This window comes from Fonsecaea monophora (genome assembly GCF_001642475.1).
Source record: "Fonsecaea monophora strain CBS 269.37 chromosome Unknown Scaff112, whole genome shotgun sequence".
NCBI lineage: Eukaryota > Fungi > Ascomycota > Eurotiomycetes > Chaetothyriales > Herpotrichiellaceae > Fonsecaea > Fonsecaea monophora.
The window spans coordinates 1-18,578 of NW_019174043.1; the positions used below are offsets into that span (position 1 = coordinate 1).

The 18,578-nt window shown below is 54.2% G+C and overlaps 6 protein-coding genes across 6 annotated transcripts; 1 reads left to right on the forward strand and 5 right to left on the reverse strand.

Annotated features, from left to right (window-relative positions):
* Window positions 1–55: 55 nt before the first annotated feature.
* Window positions 56–916, reverse strand: AYO21_10163 (hypothetical protein; the record flags this gene model as incomplete). The annotated part of the gene is made up of 1 exon (XM_022660086.1): window positions 56–916. One exon carries the CDS (start codon window positions 914–916, stop codon window positions 56–58), a length of 861 nt encoding a protein of 286 aa, XP_022507575.1.
* Window positions 917–2,278: 1,362 nt separating this feature from the next.
* AYO21_10164 (hypothetical protein) lies at window positions 2,279–2,813 on the reverse strand (the record flags this gene model as incomplete). Its single annotated transcript, XM_022660087.1, has 2 exons — window positions 2,279–2,586; window positions 2,678–2,813. The coding sequence occupies 2 exons, from the start codon at window positions 2,811–2,813 to the stop codon at window positions 2,279–2,281; spliced, it is 444 nt and encodes a 147-aa protein (XP_022507576.1).
* A 4,193-nt stretch (window positions 2,814–7,006) lies between these two features.
* On the reverse strand, window positions 7,007–7,891 carry AYO21_10165 (hypothetical protein; the record flags this gene model as incomplete). Its single annotated transcript, XM_022660088.1, has 2 exons — window positions 7,007–7,581; window positions 7,639–7,891. The coding sequence occupies 2 exons, from the start codon at window positions 7,889–7,891 to the stop codon at window positions 7,007–7,009; spliced, it is 828 nt and encodes a 275-aa protein (XP_022507577.1).
* A 1,737-nt stretch (window positions 7,892–9,628) lies between these two features.
* On the forward strand, window positions 9,629–10,773 carry AYO21_10166 (hypothetical protein; the record flags this gene model as incomplete). Its single annotated transcript, XM_022660089.1, has 6 exons — window positions 9,629–9,720; window positions 9,802–9,812; window positions 9,899–10,059; window positions 10,120–10,267; window positions 10,373–10,517; window positions 10,626–10,773. 6 exons carry the CDS (start codon window positions 9,629–9,631, stop codon window positions 10,771–10,773), a joined length of 705 nt encoding a protein of 234 aa, XP_022507578.1.
* A 174-nt stretch (window positions 10,774–10,947) lies between these two features.
* AYO21_10167 (hypothetical protein) lies at window positions 10,948–12,634 on the reverse strand (the record flags this gene model as incomplete). Its single annotated transcript, XM_022660090.1, has 4 exons — window positions 10,948–11,388; window positions 11,513–12,039; window positions 12,114–12,250; window positions 12,339–12,634. 4 exons carry the CDS (start codon window positions 12,632–12,634, stop codon window positions 10,948–10,950), a joined length of 1,401 nt encoding a protein of 466 aa, XP_022507579.1.
* Window positions 12,635–12,906: 272 nt separating this feature from the next.
* On the reverse strand, window positions 12,907–15,462 carry AYO21_10168 (hypothetical protein; the record flags this gene model as incomplete). Its single annotated transcript, XM_022660091.1, has 2 exons — window positions 12,907–14,155; window positions 14,201–15,462. The coding sequence occupies 2 exons, from the start codon at window positions 15,460–15,462 to the stop codon at window positions 12,907–12,909; spliced, it is 2,511 nt and encodes an 836-aa protein (XP_022507580.1).
* Between the last annotated feature and the right edge of the window lie 3,116 nt (window positions 15,463–18,578).

Consider the following 18,578-nt stretch of genomic DNA (forward strand, 5'->3'; position numbering starts at 1 on the left):
CCCTCCGCCCTTCCCCTCCGCCCTTCCCCCCCCCAATGCTCGCTGGCTGTTGTTTTCAACCATTAACACTCGCCGACCGCGGAATATCCGTTCCCACCGCCGCCGTGGCGCCCGCATCGATGGGCATGATCAGGCCGGTAATCCACCGTGCCTGGGGCCCCGCGAGGAACCGTACAGCGCAGCCGACGTCCCAGCCCGTGCCCTCGGTCCTGAGCAGGCTGCGGTTCTTGCGGGCCTCGCGGGCCTCGTCGGTCATGCCGGCCGCGTACATCATGGGTGTGTAGACCATGCCGGGGCAGACGCAGTTGACGCGGATGCCCTGCGGGGCGTGGTGCGCGGCCATGGCGCGGGTCATGTTCACCACGGCGCCCTTGCTCGTGGGATACAGGAGGTGAGGGGTCCCGCCGCGGATGCCGGCCACGCTGCCCATGTTGATGATGCTGCCGCGGTAGCCCCAGGCGTCGTCGTTCTTGGCCATGGCCGGGATCGCGTACTTGGCCATCATGACCATGCTCGACACGTTGATCTCCAGCGACTTGGCCCACGCGGCCATGTCCACCTCGACGGCCGTGCCCGCCGCGCCGCCAACGCCCACGCAGTTGAACAGGATGTCCAGCCTGCCGAATTTGTCGAGCGCCGTGTCCACGATGCCCTTGCACTGCGCCTCGTCCGTCACGTCGGCGTGGATCGCGATCGCCGCCCCGTGGTGGCCCTCGGCCTCGATCATCTCGACCGTGCGCTGCGCCAGTGCGATGTCGCGGTCCACGCAGACAACCTTGCACCCGTCATCCGCGAGGAGGATCGCAGACGCACGCCCGTTGCCGATTCCGTCGCCGTGGGCGCCCGCACCCGTGACGATGGCCACTTTTCCAGCCAACGACCGTGGTGGTTTCGGGAAGACGTAATCGATCGGCATTTTTTTTTCTTTGGGGGCAATCTTTCTTCTGTTGCCTATCACTCACTCGCCCACTGGCTAGCTTGGTTCTTGCTGCTGTTGCCGGTTTCCTCGCACGAATCCGTTGTACTTTCCGGCTCGTGGGAGGCGGGGGAATACACAGCTGCACGCAGCTCGGAAAGCCGCTTCACCGTAAACAGTTTGACTTGACTGACGGAATATCTCGTAGTGAGACCCCGTGCAAGCGCAAGGACTAGTCAGAGTTGCGTCAGAGGGTCAAGATTCGTCCCCTGTGACATAGATTCTCAAAGATCTCGGGGTGATGGGGTATAAATTGTAGTAAAACACTGTATTATACCGTGGAAATGTCCTCTCATCGGATGTGTTCTCACGCTCTTCTCCTCACCTGACCCGCCCACGCAAGGCACAGAAGGCCGATGTTTCTCCAACACAGACAGACCACCAGACCAGACGGCCTCGGCACTGTCGGCTTAAGTGCAAGTACGGAACCGTAGACCCAAATGAAAAGATTTGACCGGTAAACCACATCGAGTATACTCAGATCAAAGGAGAGCGCTTGCTGGCCACCATTAGGATCTGGAAGCCCAAAGGCATCCTCTCGTTGATTCTGCAGCAGACTTGGATGTCAGACCTCGAGTAGCAGAGTGATCTCCTGGTGACCGATGACGCTCGACGGACAGAAAAGAAGCATACAGGCGCCAAGGGGTTCATTGCCCAGCAAGTGGCCATTGCCAAAGACGGCAGTGACGGTGAGAATGTACAAGCATGAAAACACCTCCTTGAAACGATGCGTAGACAGGAGGTCGGGTCTGAAATCGCATATTCTTGTAGCGAATGCCGTCGGTGCGGATATATATATATATATATATGTATATGTATGGTGAACGAGATATGAACTAACCCCGGCGACGCTGGTGGATGAAGATGAGGTGGTCTCGAGTCCAGGGACGTTGAGGATGGAGTCGTTTAAAGAACGACACTGTCGAGGTGCGGAGCGCGCGAGGTCCGGGCAGATTGTACTGCCACGCCGCCCTCGACTTTCCTAGTCATATATCTGGGATTCTCTCTTCCAAAAGAAAAGATATGTTTATTCCGTAGCCTCGTTACATGATCGTATCTCGGTTTCGGAGGCGTGAAGCCGTCGCAGAAAAGAGGAGCGACACCATGCATCACAACACCGCCGATAGGTATAATTCCATCCTGCTCTTTTGCCAACAGCCTGCGAGTCCTAGTATACATATAGCCGTGTGCAATCGACGCCAATAACCCGCATGCCTGTCACTCGCGGCTTCTTGACAGCGCTTCCGGACAGCTGCAACCCAATACCTCCTCTTTGCAGACAGAGGGGATCTCGATAGGAGGTCACAAGCCCAGCGGATTATCTGCGTTTTGTTCCTTGCCCCCGATCTGCTCTTTCATTCTCTGTCCCTCAGCCTCCTCTTGTTTGGCCGGACCGCCCTCGTGGTTCCCGTAGCCGACCCCAAGCTGGTCTCCCCAGCCCTTTCCCATTCTCATGACGCCGCCGACGACCGGATCAACGACGCCGCCCACAGGACCGGCGGCCTTTTCGAGGCCAGCGCCGACATACTTGCCGACGGGGGAGAGGGCGCTTTCGACCTTTTCGCCCGCGCTGTCGCCTAGTTCCTGTGGCTTTGATACCCAGGAGCCCGCTGGACGCAGTCAGTAAGCAAGACTCTTAACGCTGCCACGGGTCGTCGGAGTGGGAGTGGGAGAGGCAGTGGGAAACGATAGACAACGTACATTGCTTCTCCTGGCCTTCTGTGCCCTGTTGCTGGACGGTTTCCTTATCTTCTTGTGCGGTGGACATGGTCGCTGCTGATTGAGGTTCGGTGCTGTTGTCGACAAGTTGAATGCGATTCTCGGGGGTTGTGCTCATTATCTAGAAGGAACGGATGAGAAGGAAGGGATGCGAAGGACGATAAAAGGGCCCCCGGGGGACGCGAGTAGAGAATGGCTACATCATAGCTCTGCTGTGCCATGACGCTTGCAGGGTCCTTTCCAGGCTGCAAGCACATGCTGAGCAGGGATGCGGAGCAACCTGACGCGTTGAAGCCATGACGTAACAGACTCCCTCGAATATTATACCAAGTACCGATGGCCATAGCAAACAAATATGCCAAGACTTGGATTGTTTGCGCCGGCGACTCACCTACTGTGCCAGACTCGATGAGATATTGGCCAATTCTGCCCGCTCGTTCGGACTGTATCGCTATCTTGCTTATGGCAATTGAATGAGGAGGCGTTAGCTATCTTCACATAATTTTCCATGGCCATATATTTGTGTATGTCTTTGGGTGCGTCGTCGAAAAGAGCCGAAGAGGCTTCCGGCTAAGTTACCCAACATAGCATATGACGCAGAGACTTCCCGGTAGACTTGCCCAATGCGGACCTCTGAGGCCGTGAGGCTGCGAGATTACTTCACAAGTCATGGCATGTGCTCAAAACTGCGACGCAGCAACATCATGACGAGCCTCACGGCCATGGACCCCGACTCTAGGATGCTTTCAGTCCTCCATCGTGGGCTGCCATGCAAATGAGTCGAGTCCTGCAACGCCAACCCCTCGGAAACGAAACCCAAGGACGTTCTCTCAGTTCACCCTGACCAGACCAGACCAGCCCACGGCAACGAAGTATAGAAGTGTCCAATCAACCACATCGCAGATAAGCAAAAGTGGTGACTCGCGACAAATTTACTGAGTACAGACGGACCTCTCAGTTCCTGAGTCAAAATACAGTCCGAAATGACTGTTCCGCAGATAATCCTCTCCTTGATCGGTCCGGTCGTCAACTCACAACTCGCAGCCACTCCAGCACGTATCTCTACGAAGATCCCTCGCGATATATCCTGATTACCTCCCCGGTACCTTGCCCGACGCACATTCCCTCCAACGCGTGCGTGTTTAGCCCCGTCGCCGCGGCCGCAGCCCTTGTCTCCCGCCCACCCATTGACCCCTTTCGCTCGAGCTACATTCGAAGTGTACAACAACGCGGATAAAACCTCAAAGGACAATGGAAAGATACACGCATGAATTCTGGTGTAGAGATCATTTGAAAAGAGCCTGCATCGCACACCCGCGAGACGGTGGTCGAGATTGCGGATTTCCTGCGGCAAGAAGTTCTCCGAGTCAAAGATTCTCTCCTCAAGGATCCACTCATTGGTGAGACCGTCCAATGCCTCCCCGGGACTTGTGGAGTGAGATGTAATTCTTCCAGAGTCCGAGATGACAATGGTGCAGACCCATTTGCAGTCGGCGTACGTCAAAAGGCTACCGTTCGCAGGGAACCCATTGAAGTGCGGGGTCACGTGAGGCGCAGGCAGCTCCGCACAACGGACAAGGACGAGGCGGTCGAAGAGGCTGAATCAGATCCCACAACAACAACACCACGAACACCAGCACGTATCGGTCCATGTTAAGAGTTGGAATGACCGCAAATTACCTCGAATCAAGGAGAAAAGGAAACACAGTCGTTAAAGCAGGCTGCTTCTGCTGCGGCACATTGGATATCCCTCCGTGTTCACCGCTCATGCTATGCGGTATCGGGTCAGGGCACTCACTCGGCTTCGCGGACTGTTTGGAATGAAAGTGGACATTGACAGCGAGCAAATACGAATGACTATGTAGCATGAATGCACAGAAGCATAGGGTATGAAAGCAATATCTGCCCTGCCCTAATAAAAGCTGCATTCCTCCCTACATTTTTTCCCCGAGCCCTCCGCCGAACACTCGGGAGTATTCGAGTCTCTCAAACTGGACCCAAACCCCCGGAAGTCTCAGATATCTGTCTGTGTTCCGTTGTCATTGTCCATTGCCAGTATCCTTGTCCGGTCGGGGAAATGCCACCTCTTGAGTATAGCCTAGCCTCGCCTCGGTTGAGGATTGAGAGTTGATCCGTCGATGCGTGATGTTCGGTCTGCCCATCGTCTAGATGCTGAGTGTTGATTCCGGCCGCGTTTTTCCCCCCCGGCCCCCGGGGACGTTCACTGTCGCCGCCGCCCGGGATTGGGCCAGGGCGTATGATATGCGTGGCGTCGTGGTCAAGGAGGAAGAAAGGCTGCGGCCAACCAAGCAAGCAATCAACACTCGCCGCACTTGCCGGCCTGGTTGCTGTGATCCCCTTGCCCTGGTCCTCCATTCCCCATTCTCCGTCCGCTAGTGTCGGCGTCGGAACTGCCACTGGGATTGGGATTTAACAACCCATCCCAAGGCCCGAGGGAGGACACTGGCACGTCGCTCTCTGGGCGGAAGAAGATGAGAGCGATGCTTTTGTTTGTCCGAGTCAGTGTCAGTATCGGCAAGTTTCAGAACATCACCGCATCAATACAGAAAGCAATCAATCAGGCTTTCCAGCCTCGCACCGCACCGCACCGCACCGCACTGCACTCCGGGAAGGAAGGGGACTTTTCGTACATGAAAATGATGATCAGGGCGATGAGGACCCAGTTGTGGCCTTCCATTGTCTTGTGCCCCGGTGTGGTGTGATATAGAGGGGCGTAGAGGGATGTAGAGAGGACCTGATTGCTCGCTTGCTCTTCGCCGTCAAGGTCAAGGTCCAATGTCAAGTATAGTAGCAAAGAGGGACAACACCGAATCCTGTGAGAAGAGAAGTCGTTTCGAAACGTCTTTGATGAAGTTTTCTGAGAAGCGGTGTGCCTTTTCTGAGGCTGGAGGAGGAGGAGGGGGGATGTGCCGTCATTTGTTCACCACCCTTGAGACAGGTGGTCAAGCGCTAATGCGGGAGAAACTGCCTCATCACCCATCACATACACCACAGCCCGCGGCGGGCCAGGGTTTTGGACAAATCCCAGCGAGGCGCGCATCACCACCCATTGACCGACAACTTGCGTTACACAAGGTGGCGTCGACTAGAGGGGTTTGGGGGGCGTGTCGTTGTCACGTTGAGGGACGGGGATTGGAGGTTCAGACGAGGTCGACGTGCAAGAGCCATGGGCTGTCTCTCTGTCTCTCTGGCTCTCTGGCTCTCTCCAGGCATAGAGCATGAAGGAGGACTCTGAGCACTCAATCTCTGGGGCGGATGAGGCTGGAAAGCTGGCTGATCAGGCCGAGAAGCTGTGGTGCGGCAACAAACACACTCTGGAGACGAGGCTGACCAACAGTCTCCGCAAGCAAACCAGGAATTCCGCCCTGGCAAGGTATTCAGCGCCGCCACATCTGCACTTACCTTGGTACAACTTCGACACATTCCATAGAATATTGTGGATGCGCAGTAGAGGAGCATAGAGTCGCTCACCCATGCTCTGTCTTCACCCATTCACCTTCACAGCGAGAGAGACGGCATCGCGGCAAAATGCCAAGGCCACATTCAATTGGCGGACTTTGCTTTGTCAGCGCCTTGGCAGCATCATCGCAGGTGCCAGAATGCCAAGGACCGAGCGTGAATGTGGACACATCAGCTTTGAACAGCCCACGCTGAAGCAGCATTACCCTCAGGCTTGGAAATGGAAATAGAGATAGACCGGAAGTAATGTTGCATCATTGTATATGTCTATCGCCATGATCTAGATAAAGTCCGGCCTTGATACAACCTGCGCACGCATGTCCGTGTGTGCGGTGTGCGGAGCATGTTGTCCAACACACGAAAGAACTTTCCAAAATGAATCTCTATTCTCGTACAAGATAAAACAAATGCCATGTTTTCGTTTCATTCAAAAACGTCTGGGGTCTTGCGATATAGATGTGAGCCACAGGCGGGCTATATATCTCCGGTCTCCCCCCATATACTTTCTTTTTTGCCTGCCCCCGTTTCTTTCCGTGGGGGGGTCGTTTTCCCTTTTCCCAGTATCCAGATTCCAAGCCAGTGGGATCCTCATGGTAAAGGAGTGATCATGAGTCTCGTGGTAATCGAAAAGGGTGTCTTGTTGTTTCCCTTTTCCTCATTAAGGTCGTCATTAGCAGCAAGCAGTTTTGCTGTCCAAAGAAATGAAAAAGAAAACCCGAATGTCGCGATGTCTCCATGTTTCCTCAAGCTGGTTGGGAACAAGCATCGGACGGGGTGAATTGTGGGTCGAGTACCGTGAAGGAATGTGGTACCCGACGGTCATTGACCTTCTCAAAGCAAGGCGACGACCATCAGAGCGGCTGCTGCTCCGACAACCTTGATGCCACCAGTCGCGGCCGGGGCAGCCGCACCAAGGAATGTGCTCGCCACAGGAGCCACGGGCGTTGTTGATGACGGAACGACCGTGGTCGACCATGGGGTTGGGGTCGTCTCGGGAGCAACAGGGGTCGGCGTTGGAGTGACAACGGGTGCTGAAGACCAGTCACTCCACACGCTGCTGGATGGAGCCGGAGCCGGAGCCACAGGAACGCTGGAGGACCAGTCGGCCCACGAGCTGGTCGTCTCTGGGACGGGCGCCACAGAGCTAGGTGTAGTCCAGTCACTCCACGGTGTTGTTGAGACGGGGGCTGCGGATGTAGAACTCCAATCTTCCCAATGAGATGTGGTAATAACCGGTGCAGGAGGTGCGGAGGTTGTCGTAACAACAGGCGCCGGGGGTGCAGATGTAGTCCAATCTTGCCAATGAGACGTGGTCAATACCGGAGGAAGAGAAGTTGTCGTGATCACAGGGGCTGGGGCCGCCGAGGTACTCCAGTCCTGCCATTGGGAGCTCTCTTGAGCTGGAGCTGGAAGTAGAGTTAGCATTCGTCATGTAGAACAAACAGTAGAGCAAGTGCACTGACCTCCGTGTCCGCCTTGACTTGACCACTCTCCCCAGTTGCTATTGTCACCAGCACCCTCGCCGCCTTTGCCGCCCTGACCACCAGGGCCTCCCGGACCACCGGGGCCGCCGCCTTCACCTCCCCATTGGCCTCCGTTGCCGTTACCACTGCCGCTGCCGCCACCGCCGCCGCCCTGACCCCAGCCGGCTCCTTGACCGCCGCCAGGTGCTGCGACAGCAAGTGTAGCAAGAGCAAGGACTAACGCGGACTTCATGGTGAGGGGAAGATGACGTATTAGGAATAATTGACGAGGTGAGGGGAGGGGATTATGTAAGGATTTGCCTGGGAACGATTGACCGTGTTTCAACGAAGGACTTTGGTCTTGGGAGTAATGATTTGCAAGATGGAAGAACAGGGAACGCAACGCAACGGCCTGGAAGGGATTCAAATACCTTTGTAAAAGGGGAGAACGCAACGTCATGCACACGACAGGAGAGGTTGACAGTTCCAGCTGTGTACCCTCATTCGAGTGTTGCTGGGAAAAGCCTACTCGGTGTGCCGCCGATAGTGGCTCTGTTCAGGAGGCAGGATCATGATGGTGGAAGAGTCAGAAAGGGGATCATAGTGGTCCGTATGGGCAATGACTGCCAGTTCAATTGGGTAGGCATAACGTCAGGTGGAGAATAGAAAAGGAGAGCAAACCGGGCTGGGACTGAATAGGCGAGCCCAGGTGTGGGTGCCGCCAGCCTCTTCCCCCTTACGGATTGGCCCACCGCCGTTTGTATACTGGGACAGTGTATATGCGGTTTCAGGGGGTTTCTCAAAGAATATGGCAGGTGAACAGGCATTGTTTGTGCTGGGGACGTCAATGCATGGTCCAGGGAGGAAGAGGCTGGATTCACGGTGAAACAACACTAGGGTCCAGTCATGTTTGGGGAGGCTGGACATGGTTAGACTAGGAGCAAGCGCGAAGCGAGCGAACCCGGAGTCTCAGATTTTAGTGTTGAGCCAATAGCGTTGACGCGGAGTTCGCTACCATCTTGGCGGTGGCGGTGAGGGATTCCAGGGGAGGCTGGGTGGCTTGATAGTCGGTGTCAGGCCAACAAGGAGGCTGACCGGAGCAAACACCAGCCCTCCTATTCCTTTGGGATTAATTCACGGGAATATTGTCCACGGGCAGGCTGGAGATGCAACAATTGGTTCAATAGAAGGATTTTTGATGGTTGAAAGGATTTGATTGCAGGAGCGAGTGATTGTTTTGTGGCTTTTCTTCCCCTTCCGGTTTGTTGTTTTCACGTGAGTTTTTCGACTCCGCACAAATATTTCGCCGATTACCGACTTGGCACAATTATGTGCTAAGAAAATACTATCACGTGAGTAGTTTGACTGACTGGGAATTTCATGCCCTGCTATACTAGTCGAGGCATTTCCTTCAAGAGCGCAGCTGCGAATCCTGCAGGTGTCGTCTTTTGTTTTGTTTTGTCTCACAGCCATGTTATTCCTTTTGTCCCTTTTTTGTGAGAAGGGATTCTCGGGGCTTCCGGTTGCGGACTACGAGGTACAGAGCCAACTCATCCTGGCAGGTTCCTCAGCCATCCCATGAAATGCCTGGCTATGCTGGCTGTTTACACCAAGGCACCAAACCAATCTCACCATACTCACCACAGGATTCGCCGTAGTTTTTTGGAAAGCTAAGTGCACGCACCTTACAATAGATACCGAGCGATGATGCCCGCAACATGCTCCATTCGCGGCCATGAACTCGTCTGGTGTATCACGTGAACCATGTCCCGGCAACCGTAAGCGGGGTTGCGATATAGACAATTTCCAACCTCAAAAGGTAGTAACGCTCTGAAACGTGTGCACCCCCCTGCTTCCATCCTCGACCAGTGTGGTTACGCAAAGGCCACCCCGAGACCCGCAAACGACATGACGTACGAAGCACAGATATCCTTTACCTTGGACACCATTTGCCCTTGGTGAGACATCCGTCATCCCGTCGACCGTCATCATGCCGCCGCATCAAACTATGCATTGGGTTGTCTATATTGGTAACCGGGCTAATGTGTCTCATACTCGCAGGACGTATCTGGCCAAACGACGGTACAGTCTTGTTCTGAATGACGTCCTTTCCGCGGGACCGGAGGGCTGACTGACTCGCGCATGTGATATGTGAGGTGGCAGGCTTGACGAAGGTCGGTTCTTCCCTGGAGCCCTGTTCATTCAGACCCTGGTTGGTCCATTGTATCACAACGGACCATTCCGCCTGACTTGTGGACAGCCCTCCGTCGATTCCGGCAAAGTGACGATGCAAAGGACGTGACTTTCGTGGTCAAGTACTTCCCATACCAGCTGCATCCCGACGCCACCAAGGAGGGCGAAAACAAGTACGATTGGTACAAGAAATCCCGCTATGGCGACTCGGAAGAAAAGATGAAGATGGTAAGGTAATTTTCGACGGCTGCAGTCCCCCCCGTTTGCTCATCCATAGGGTCTCGGCAGTATATGGCCTTGATGACGGCATATGGCCTCTCCGCTGGTATCAACTTCAAGTTCGGCGGCACGGTTGCCAACACCATGGACGCACATCGCGTGATCCAGCACTTCCAAGAGGAAAAGGGCCCCGAAACGGCCGACAAGATCATCAATTGTAAGTGGCACGCGATACCATACCCGCGAGCGGCTTTCGGAAAAACGTATCGCCGGATTCTGCTCCAGTGTCACCCATTGACATTCATTGCTTGGCACATCACAGCGCTCTATTCCCAGTATTTCGAGAACGAGAAGCACCCTTCTTCCGATGAGACGTTGCTCAAAGCCACCGCAGAGGCCGGAATCCCTGAATCCGAAGCCCTTCCATTCATCCAAGACAAGAACGACGGGATGATGGATGTGAAGAAGTGAGTCTCTCTCCGCAGCCCGGGGGAAGGTGTTTCCATGCTCGGGCAACAATGTCGCCCGTGGACGTCCCACAAAGGCCCGCTCCGAGCTGACATGAAGCGTTCCAGCATGGTTCGTCAGCAGGCAGGCAACGGGGTTGATTCCGTGCCGACCATCATGATAGAGGGCAAACGGAGGGATATCACCCTCGTAGGAGCGAAGGAGGTCGAGGAATACGAGAAGGCTTTGAAGCAGATTGTCAAGGAGAGCAAGTAGGTTCTCGGACGTTTGGGGGAGAAGAGGGAATGAACGAAACGAGAGAAATAACGGCCGTGATACTGTGATACTGAATTGCTAAAAGTTATTTTGAGCAGACACTTTGACGCCTGGGAATGTGGTTCTTGTTGACCCTGGCCATGCCGCCATTGACCACGCCTTGTGTTTCATTTCTCAATAGACCCTAACCCCTACTCTCTCTTTGTCCATGTCAAAGGTGACCCCGAGTCCGCGGAAGAAGGGTTCGCCCAATACCCACACGTCTTTCATGCCGCTTTCAAACCCATCTCTTCTCTGGCCCATCCTTGTCTCCACCACGCTGCCCACGCAGTATCCCGACCCATCTTGTAATTTTCCCAGACTGAATCTGCCGCCCGTAGGACCGTGCAGCCCGTCTTCCCAAGTCCCTTGACCCTGCATGGCGGGGATGTTCATCCCGGCAATCTCAAGGGCGATGTTGACCTGGTTGAAGCAGGGGAAGGCGAAGAAGACATCGAAGGGGGCCGGGAGGCGTTTCGTGCCGCCGATCGAGTCGTAGAAGCGTTGAGTGGCGATGGGAGGGGCCAGGATGAAGGGAACGTTGATGTCCAAGATGACGGGCTGGTTTCTCAGGATCTGTTGCGCGTGAAGGCAAGGGCATGTCAGCAAAAAGCAGCGATGATCTCTCCGCAGCACAAATCAAACCAGAGAGCTAAAAGAGTGGTCCACGCACGGCCGGTAGGATATTGATCATACATACCTTTGCTCCGTGAATCCATACACCCCTCATCAAAGCCATCCACCAGCCCGCTGCTCCTTGCACTTCGGTCCATTTGAAATGTTGATCCCACGGCACCTCAGTCGGCATCATCGCCTGCAACTGCGCCTGGACCTGCTCGCTGACCCATTCCGCCGTGATCCCAGCCTGGCCAAAGTGCTTCAGCTCGACATCTCCGCGTATTTTTGCTTCCTCGACCTCCTTCGCGATGGTTCCGCCGAGGGTAAGGATTCCGGTCTCCGTGTCCAGCAAGGTGACCGACCAGACCTTGTTCGGCACGGCATCCTGCTCTCTGAGCTGCGTCAGGAGCGGAGGAGAGGACAATCGCGCAAGAGATCCCACGTGTGGTGCGAGACCGAGGAACGTGCCGGAGTGTGCGAGGCTCTGCCGTGATGCCTTTGCTGGTGCGCATGCGGGGAACTCGAGTCGAAGCGCTGGCAGATTCGGGGATAAATGAAATTCGTCGCTGGCGCGGGCGCAGATTGGGTGCGCTCTGCCGTGGCGGATTCCTAGCCAGGCCACACAATCAATTCCATCTCCTCGTCTCTCTCTCTCTCTTCCTCACCTCCGCTTCTTCACCTACCGTGACTTTGCGATGCAGACGCGTTGTACTTGACACCGCTGTCGCTAGCCGTCGTGATGGTGTAGAAATCAGGCCTCAGCATGTCAATGTCGACCTCCAATATCTGCCTTGGCGCGCCCACTTCGACCGTCGTATACCTGTACTCCCCGGCGTTGAGGTGAGGTCAGTGATCTCAGTTCTCTTCTCAAAGTCCCAAGGACTGCAATCCAAGACGCTCTGCCCTACCATCGATTCACCCCTCCGACGACATCAACCACCTCCGGATCATTTTCATCCTCGAAACTGCTGGCGTGCCATCTCCGCACAAGCCGATTCCCTTCGATAGCCCGGTAGCTGCGGCCGTACTTCGCTTCGGCGGCTTCGAGGATTGAAGAGAGATGCGTGAGGTTGGCGGACTCGTGGCTCGAGAAGCGACCTCCCCTCCTGTACAGTGGCAGGTGAATGATGGAGTCCACGGGTTGCAAAAGGCAAATGAAGAGCAAAGTCAAGTTGAAAACAATGAAGCTGTCGAGATATGCCATTTTCTAGTGTGCTCGCTGAATGTAGGAGCGTGTAGGATCGAAAGAAGGTGTCTACAGCACAAAATAACAGATAGAGTCCCCATGACGACGTGCTTGCTTTTCACTCCCCCACCCTGCCAGACCATGCCAGACCGCGCCATGCTTTTAGGAATATAACGATACCTCTTTAACCCGAACTTTTTTTGCCCTTGCATGCTTCCTCCGGTGATGTCGATGCTCGCGATGCCTGTTCGACATGGGTCAAAATCCCCCGTGGGACCCATTGCCGTACTCTAATGATGCTGATGCCCGTGCAGTCTCTCTTCGAAATATTCTTCCAGGTCTTCCGCTTCACTCAGCCTCAGTGCCTCCTCAACACTGCCCACAAAGTATCTTGTACCGCCCACCAGGTCGACAATGCCGCTCTTTTCAAACCGCTTGTAGACTTGACTCCGTCTCTGGGGTAATCTGCAGAAAATGACGCGAATGCCACGCCTGACATAATCCTCCACGATTTCAGTAAAGACCTGGGTTCCGGAGCCGTCGATTGTGGTGACGCCGTGCACATCAAATATAACATTGCGGTTGTTATCCTCGTGGCGCACTCGTGGCAGGGAAGGGTGAGCAGCATTGGTGCCGTATTGCTCTAGCCGCCGGAGTCGATTTTTCAATTCTCCGGTGTTCGCAAAGGTGAGGGGTTCGGGGATCTTGACAATCAGACAACCTTCGATATATTCTATATTCTCGGGTGTAAGTTCTGCATTTTCGAATTGGTTTGTCGTCCCAGGCACTTTTCCAAGAATTTGAATCCTGGGCTTCGTTGCGTGGCGGATCAATGCCAGTAAGGACAAGCCGATGCCGAGTGCCATTCCGACGGTCAAAGAATAGAAAACCGTCGCCACAAAGATAATCGTCATGAGTGACAGCTCCGTCCAGCCTCTAATTCTGAGGAAAAACTTGATGTCATGAGGACATTCTTCGATGAGAGAGTATGCGACGACCGAAACCATGGCAGAAAGAACGCCCTTGGGTAGGTAGTAGAAATAGGGAACGACGAACAGCACTGATATCAAGGTGATGAGGCTGAGGAGAATGCTGCTCATTGGCGTCGTACCTCCGGTCGAAGCGTTGACTTTACTCCTTCCATAACCACCGAATGCAGGTAATGCCATGAAGCAGCCCCCGACAATGTTCGCAGTGCCCAGAGCAATCATTTCACGATTCGCGCTGAGCGTTATGTGCTTAACTTGGCCCCCTTCTCCGATGCTTTTTGCCGCGACAGAAGATTCGAAGAACCCCAGCAATGCAATCAAGAAGGACGTGCTCAATGCCGTGTCGATGTGTTTCATATGTCGGAACTGGAAGGGCCACTGGAATTGGATGGACGTTCCGCTTGGAGATTTGACTTCACCGAGGATATCGAGGCCTTGCTTGTCCCATGAATATGCCCAAGTCAGAACAGCCGAGAGGGCGACCACAATGAACCGATCCGGAAAGTATGCCACCCAGTGATATCGAGGCTGCATGTTCTTTTTCAGAGACCTGTGATGTTAGACCATGAAACTCCTGAAGCCGGCCACAACATACCTAAAGACCATGATGATGGCGAAGGCTCCGAAGGATACCGCAGCCGTCAAAGCGTGAGTATCCCCTATGTTCCTACCCAGGAATACCAGCTTTTGAGCACTGCTCCCATGTGCCACGTCGTCCGCTTGTTTCGCAATGTCGGTGAGACCCAACTCGGGAATCAACTGGTCAACAAGAATGACGAATCCGATGGCGCTAATGAAACCTCGAAGAAAGGGTCGACTGAGGACGCTGTCGAGGAACCCAAGCCTAGCCAAACCAGCGGCGAAGATGATGGATCCTGCTATTGCGGTCACCAGGCCGCCAATTTCAGCGTTGAGCTCGGAATCATCATCGTGGGACTGTCCACTGTCGATGCATGTCTTGACCACCTGGCCAAGCAGCAAAGACCCTGCTGCCTCAGGTCCAACGACCATCTGGGGGCAAGTGCCCAAGAAAGCGTAGATCAATGGCTGAAAGACAAAGGAATAAAGTCCATTGATGGGTGGAACGTGTGCAAGGTTTGCGGCGAAAGACAGCGACATCGGGATGTAAAAGGACGCCATCGTGAGAGCAGCGACCAGATCACCCTGTAACCAGCTCCATCGATACTGCCCGACCCACTTGACGAACGGGAAGTAGTAGGAGAAGTACATGAACCGGTGACTCTTAATCCCGTGTCTTTCGGCCAGCCATCTGGTTGTGCCCAAGCTGTTTTTACCAGGTGTGAGCGTGTCGGTTACAGCCTCACCCAGGATGCCTCGCACCGGGTCTCGTGGACTCCCGTCCTCTGCGATATCGTCGGCGTATCGACCACCGAAGGAGATGCTGTTGCTCCCCTCGCTTTCGTCGACCGAAGGGGCTCGGGGAGAAAAGGTCCCATGATTGCAGTTCTTCAGACCACAAATGCGGCTGTGGTGATAATCCCCTAGCATATTGTTCCGAGCGTAGAGCGACTGCGACGAGGGTTCGACGAGTTCTCCTTGTACATCTTCCCCTTCTTCGTCCATTAAGGGCTCTGGTTCGGCGATGAGAGGCGTGTTTTCGTCGACCGTCAAGGTCGGCGGGGGGAGTTCTGGGCCGCGGTGATCACTTGAATCTCCCTCTGAGCTGGATCTTGCCATCCTGTCTTCTGGTGAGAGAATCGTGGTCTCCCGCAGCCGGCTGGGGATCAGAGGGACATATTGATCCGTGTCTGTGAATCGGACGCTCTGCTGAGACACCCGCCGGGGAGGAGTCGAAGGGTCAGAAGACCGAAGGCAGGATGATTTTGGGTCGGCCATCGTGGGGTCAATCAACGAGGAGAAGGGTACTCAGAAACTCCGCCAGTTTCATGTCATTTCGGGGAGGAAAGGCTCCAAGATGCACTCTTGGACTCGAGGGAAGGGCTTCCCAGGGGATGCAAGGAACAGAGGTAGAGGTGAGGGTAGTCGAGAGGAGATCAGAGCTGGTGTCTGAGAACGAATGGAATGCCGGGTTCCTGGTTTGCGAATGTGTTAGCAACAAGGGACTTCTGAAATGCGACCGGCAAGGCCATGCTTTGCTCGCGAACCCAATCAGATCGAACCAAATTGGCACGGAAGGAACTGACGTGGGTGGAATTTCAGATCACGCGGGGTTTGCGGCTCTTGTTTTTGGCGTACTCCAACTGCGCAGGCCAGAGGATACCAAAGGCCATTCCTATTCACGTGATTAACATTGTTCACGTGACTTCGGAATGAGGATTATCTCTGATCCGGAGCTGCGTACTCGGCCTCAACGACTGTGCAGTGCATGCAGTCAAGGAGAGAGGAGGTGCAATCACTACAGACTTGGAGAGGGCGCTGCTGTCAATGCTGTCACATCCTCGCTATCCACAATAAGCCCCGCCTCAACGTGGATGCGGGCGGATTTATGTATAACGGCAGAAGAGTCTGCAGATGCATGAGAATGTAGTCGACGAGCAGCATGTATGCTGATGAAGTGAAGAGAGATATGAATCTCGAGTTTTGGTCGCTGACCGAACCGTATTGCTTTCATTCTTTTGCTGGGAACTGTATAGGCTAACCACCACGCCCTGAAACTAAGGGTGGCAATCTACCTCGTCGACCCAGCTAGATCTGGTCGCAGGGGTTTACTGTGACAACTACCGGCGAAGTACAATGAAAGACCAGGATATAATGGCATCCGACTGACAGATGACCGTCAGTGCAGCACTTGGTGTCGCAACTCCTATGCGTATCCGTGCCCAGTCAGAATAATGTCCAACGCCAGCCAAATCCCCTCAGCACAACCTAGCTCTTGCAAGAAGAAATTGCCCTGCCCGGCACCTTGCGCTTCGAGGTTACCACATTTATACAGTGTACTCCTTTCTCTTCACAAACAACAATTTGCCTCTTCTGAGCGCAGGCTCGGAGACGTACCCAAGGGCGAGCGAGAGGCCAGAGCCGTCGAGGTGATTCGCATGAGCACGAGGAAGGGGTTCAAAACGGAGGATGGACGATCGTTGGCGCAAGCTCGAGGCCGTTGAACCAAGCAGATAAATCAATATCTTGAACAGGTACATAACGAACGTTCGCGTCATCAAGAGGGCAATTCAACAGATCTCACAGGTCAGAGCACGGTTGAAACTCATCTCCAAGCCATAGCGTATGGCCCGGAACATTGTCAGGCGTCTAGATCACCATCATACTGTGGCCTGACCTTGTTGTCGACAGGGGCTGTCCGCAAAGAACCAAAATGGTACAAAGCCTGCGGAAGTGAGGGGTGTGTTCGGCCAACCTTCCTTGTATTCAGTGTTTCTCCAAATCCGCCACGCTCGCTGTGCGTGCTGCCGCGTCCCTGCGGAGCGATAGTAACGAGAGGTTGTTGAAAGAAACTAGCAATACCTTTGCCTCATCATTGCCAGCAAACATCTCCCGGGACAGGGGTAGATGTCTCGGAACCAAGCTTGCAGTCGGGCCCCGAACAGAGAGACCAGGCCACGCACATTTCCAATACTCTCATCGAAGCCCACGAGCCGTTCCAATCGAACAGCGTGCCTTATAAACAAGTCACTCTCGTTCGCACGAATACAGTCGTTCCGGAACATCGAGGGATAAATTCCTTGCGTTTTTCTTCCAGCATACACAAATTCCAACCGAGGTTTCCGAATGGCAACTCGTCCGCAACGGTGACCATGGTCCTCAGTTGGCTGCGTTTGCAGGCACCCTCGTCAAGAACTTCTGTCTGCCCTGTAGGTTATTATCCGTATGACGCGTTGTACATATACTGACATCAGCATCATTCAGTGAAAGCTTCAAGAAGGCACACTCCACAATCTTCGCCTACACACCTGTCCGATCTCCAAAGTACACAGCCGCCTTCAGACACTCCCCAATGAGTAGCAACATTGCGAGGAGAATGTCTGACCCATGATCGTTACCGTTGTGTGATATCACGTACGTTTGATGACAAGGAGGCAGTGGAGCGCATTAGCCGTGATGGACAGGAGAGGGCACAAGACAATGACGGGAAATCCTTGAATCACGAACGTGGAATCTTCGCTTACCTAGGGGTCGCGCATATCATCCCTCGTCCATTGATGGCTATCGAGAGTAAAATGCCAGAGTTAATAAGTTAGCCTACCGCTTGACGCGATTCCCGGCTGAGCCAACTAAATCGAAGAGAACAGCTCTCGCGACCTCAATCTTGTTCGACGATGGTACCGACCAGCTGATTGACGGCACAAATATCGACAGTCCAGGCAACGCCATCACTTTGACCCACGATTTACATCCACTTTTCGGTGATTTTCAAGTCTTCTTTGAGCGCACAGAAAATAGATTACATTCGTACCGCATTGACTCAACTCCAGAGGACTTTTTCTGACATCCAATCTTCCCAGTCGATCGCACTGGTTTCTTGGCCGAGACACACGCGATCGATCCTCCCAATCTGTGATTGCTTGCAATTCAGAGCGCAATTACGCATATCCTTCATGTGAGCGCCGCCGGCCGCCACATCGATAGGATCCTCGGGGACTTTGACGGAACGGACATCAAGGCAGATAGATCTCCTGAGTTGTGATATCTCACTCATTTGAGACATCAGGGCTGGTAAAATGGTGGGGAGATTCGTGCTTGTTGATTTGCTCTGATCACGACGCAACGACCCATATGTATTGCAAGGGTGTAATCTGGTGATGACAATGTAACGATGTAACGAGCCCTCTGTTCTAGTCATGATTCGAGAGCTTGTCATCCGCACGGAATGAAGCATACTCTCAATCTCAAAGTCTGTCTCCACGCGGGCTTCTCTACCCTGGCTTCTGCCCACGTCGGGCCTGGACCATAGTGATCCATGACCTCGTTTCCGAACTGCATACTTCGCTTTCCGTGACCCTATACGAAGTGTCCACACTAGCGCCTTGGCACTCTTG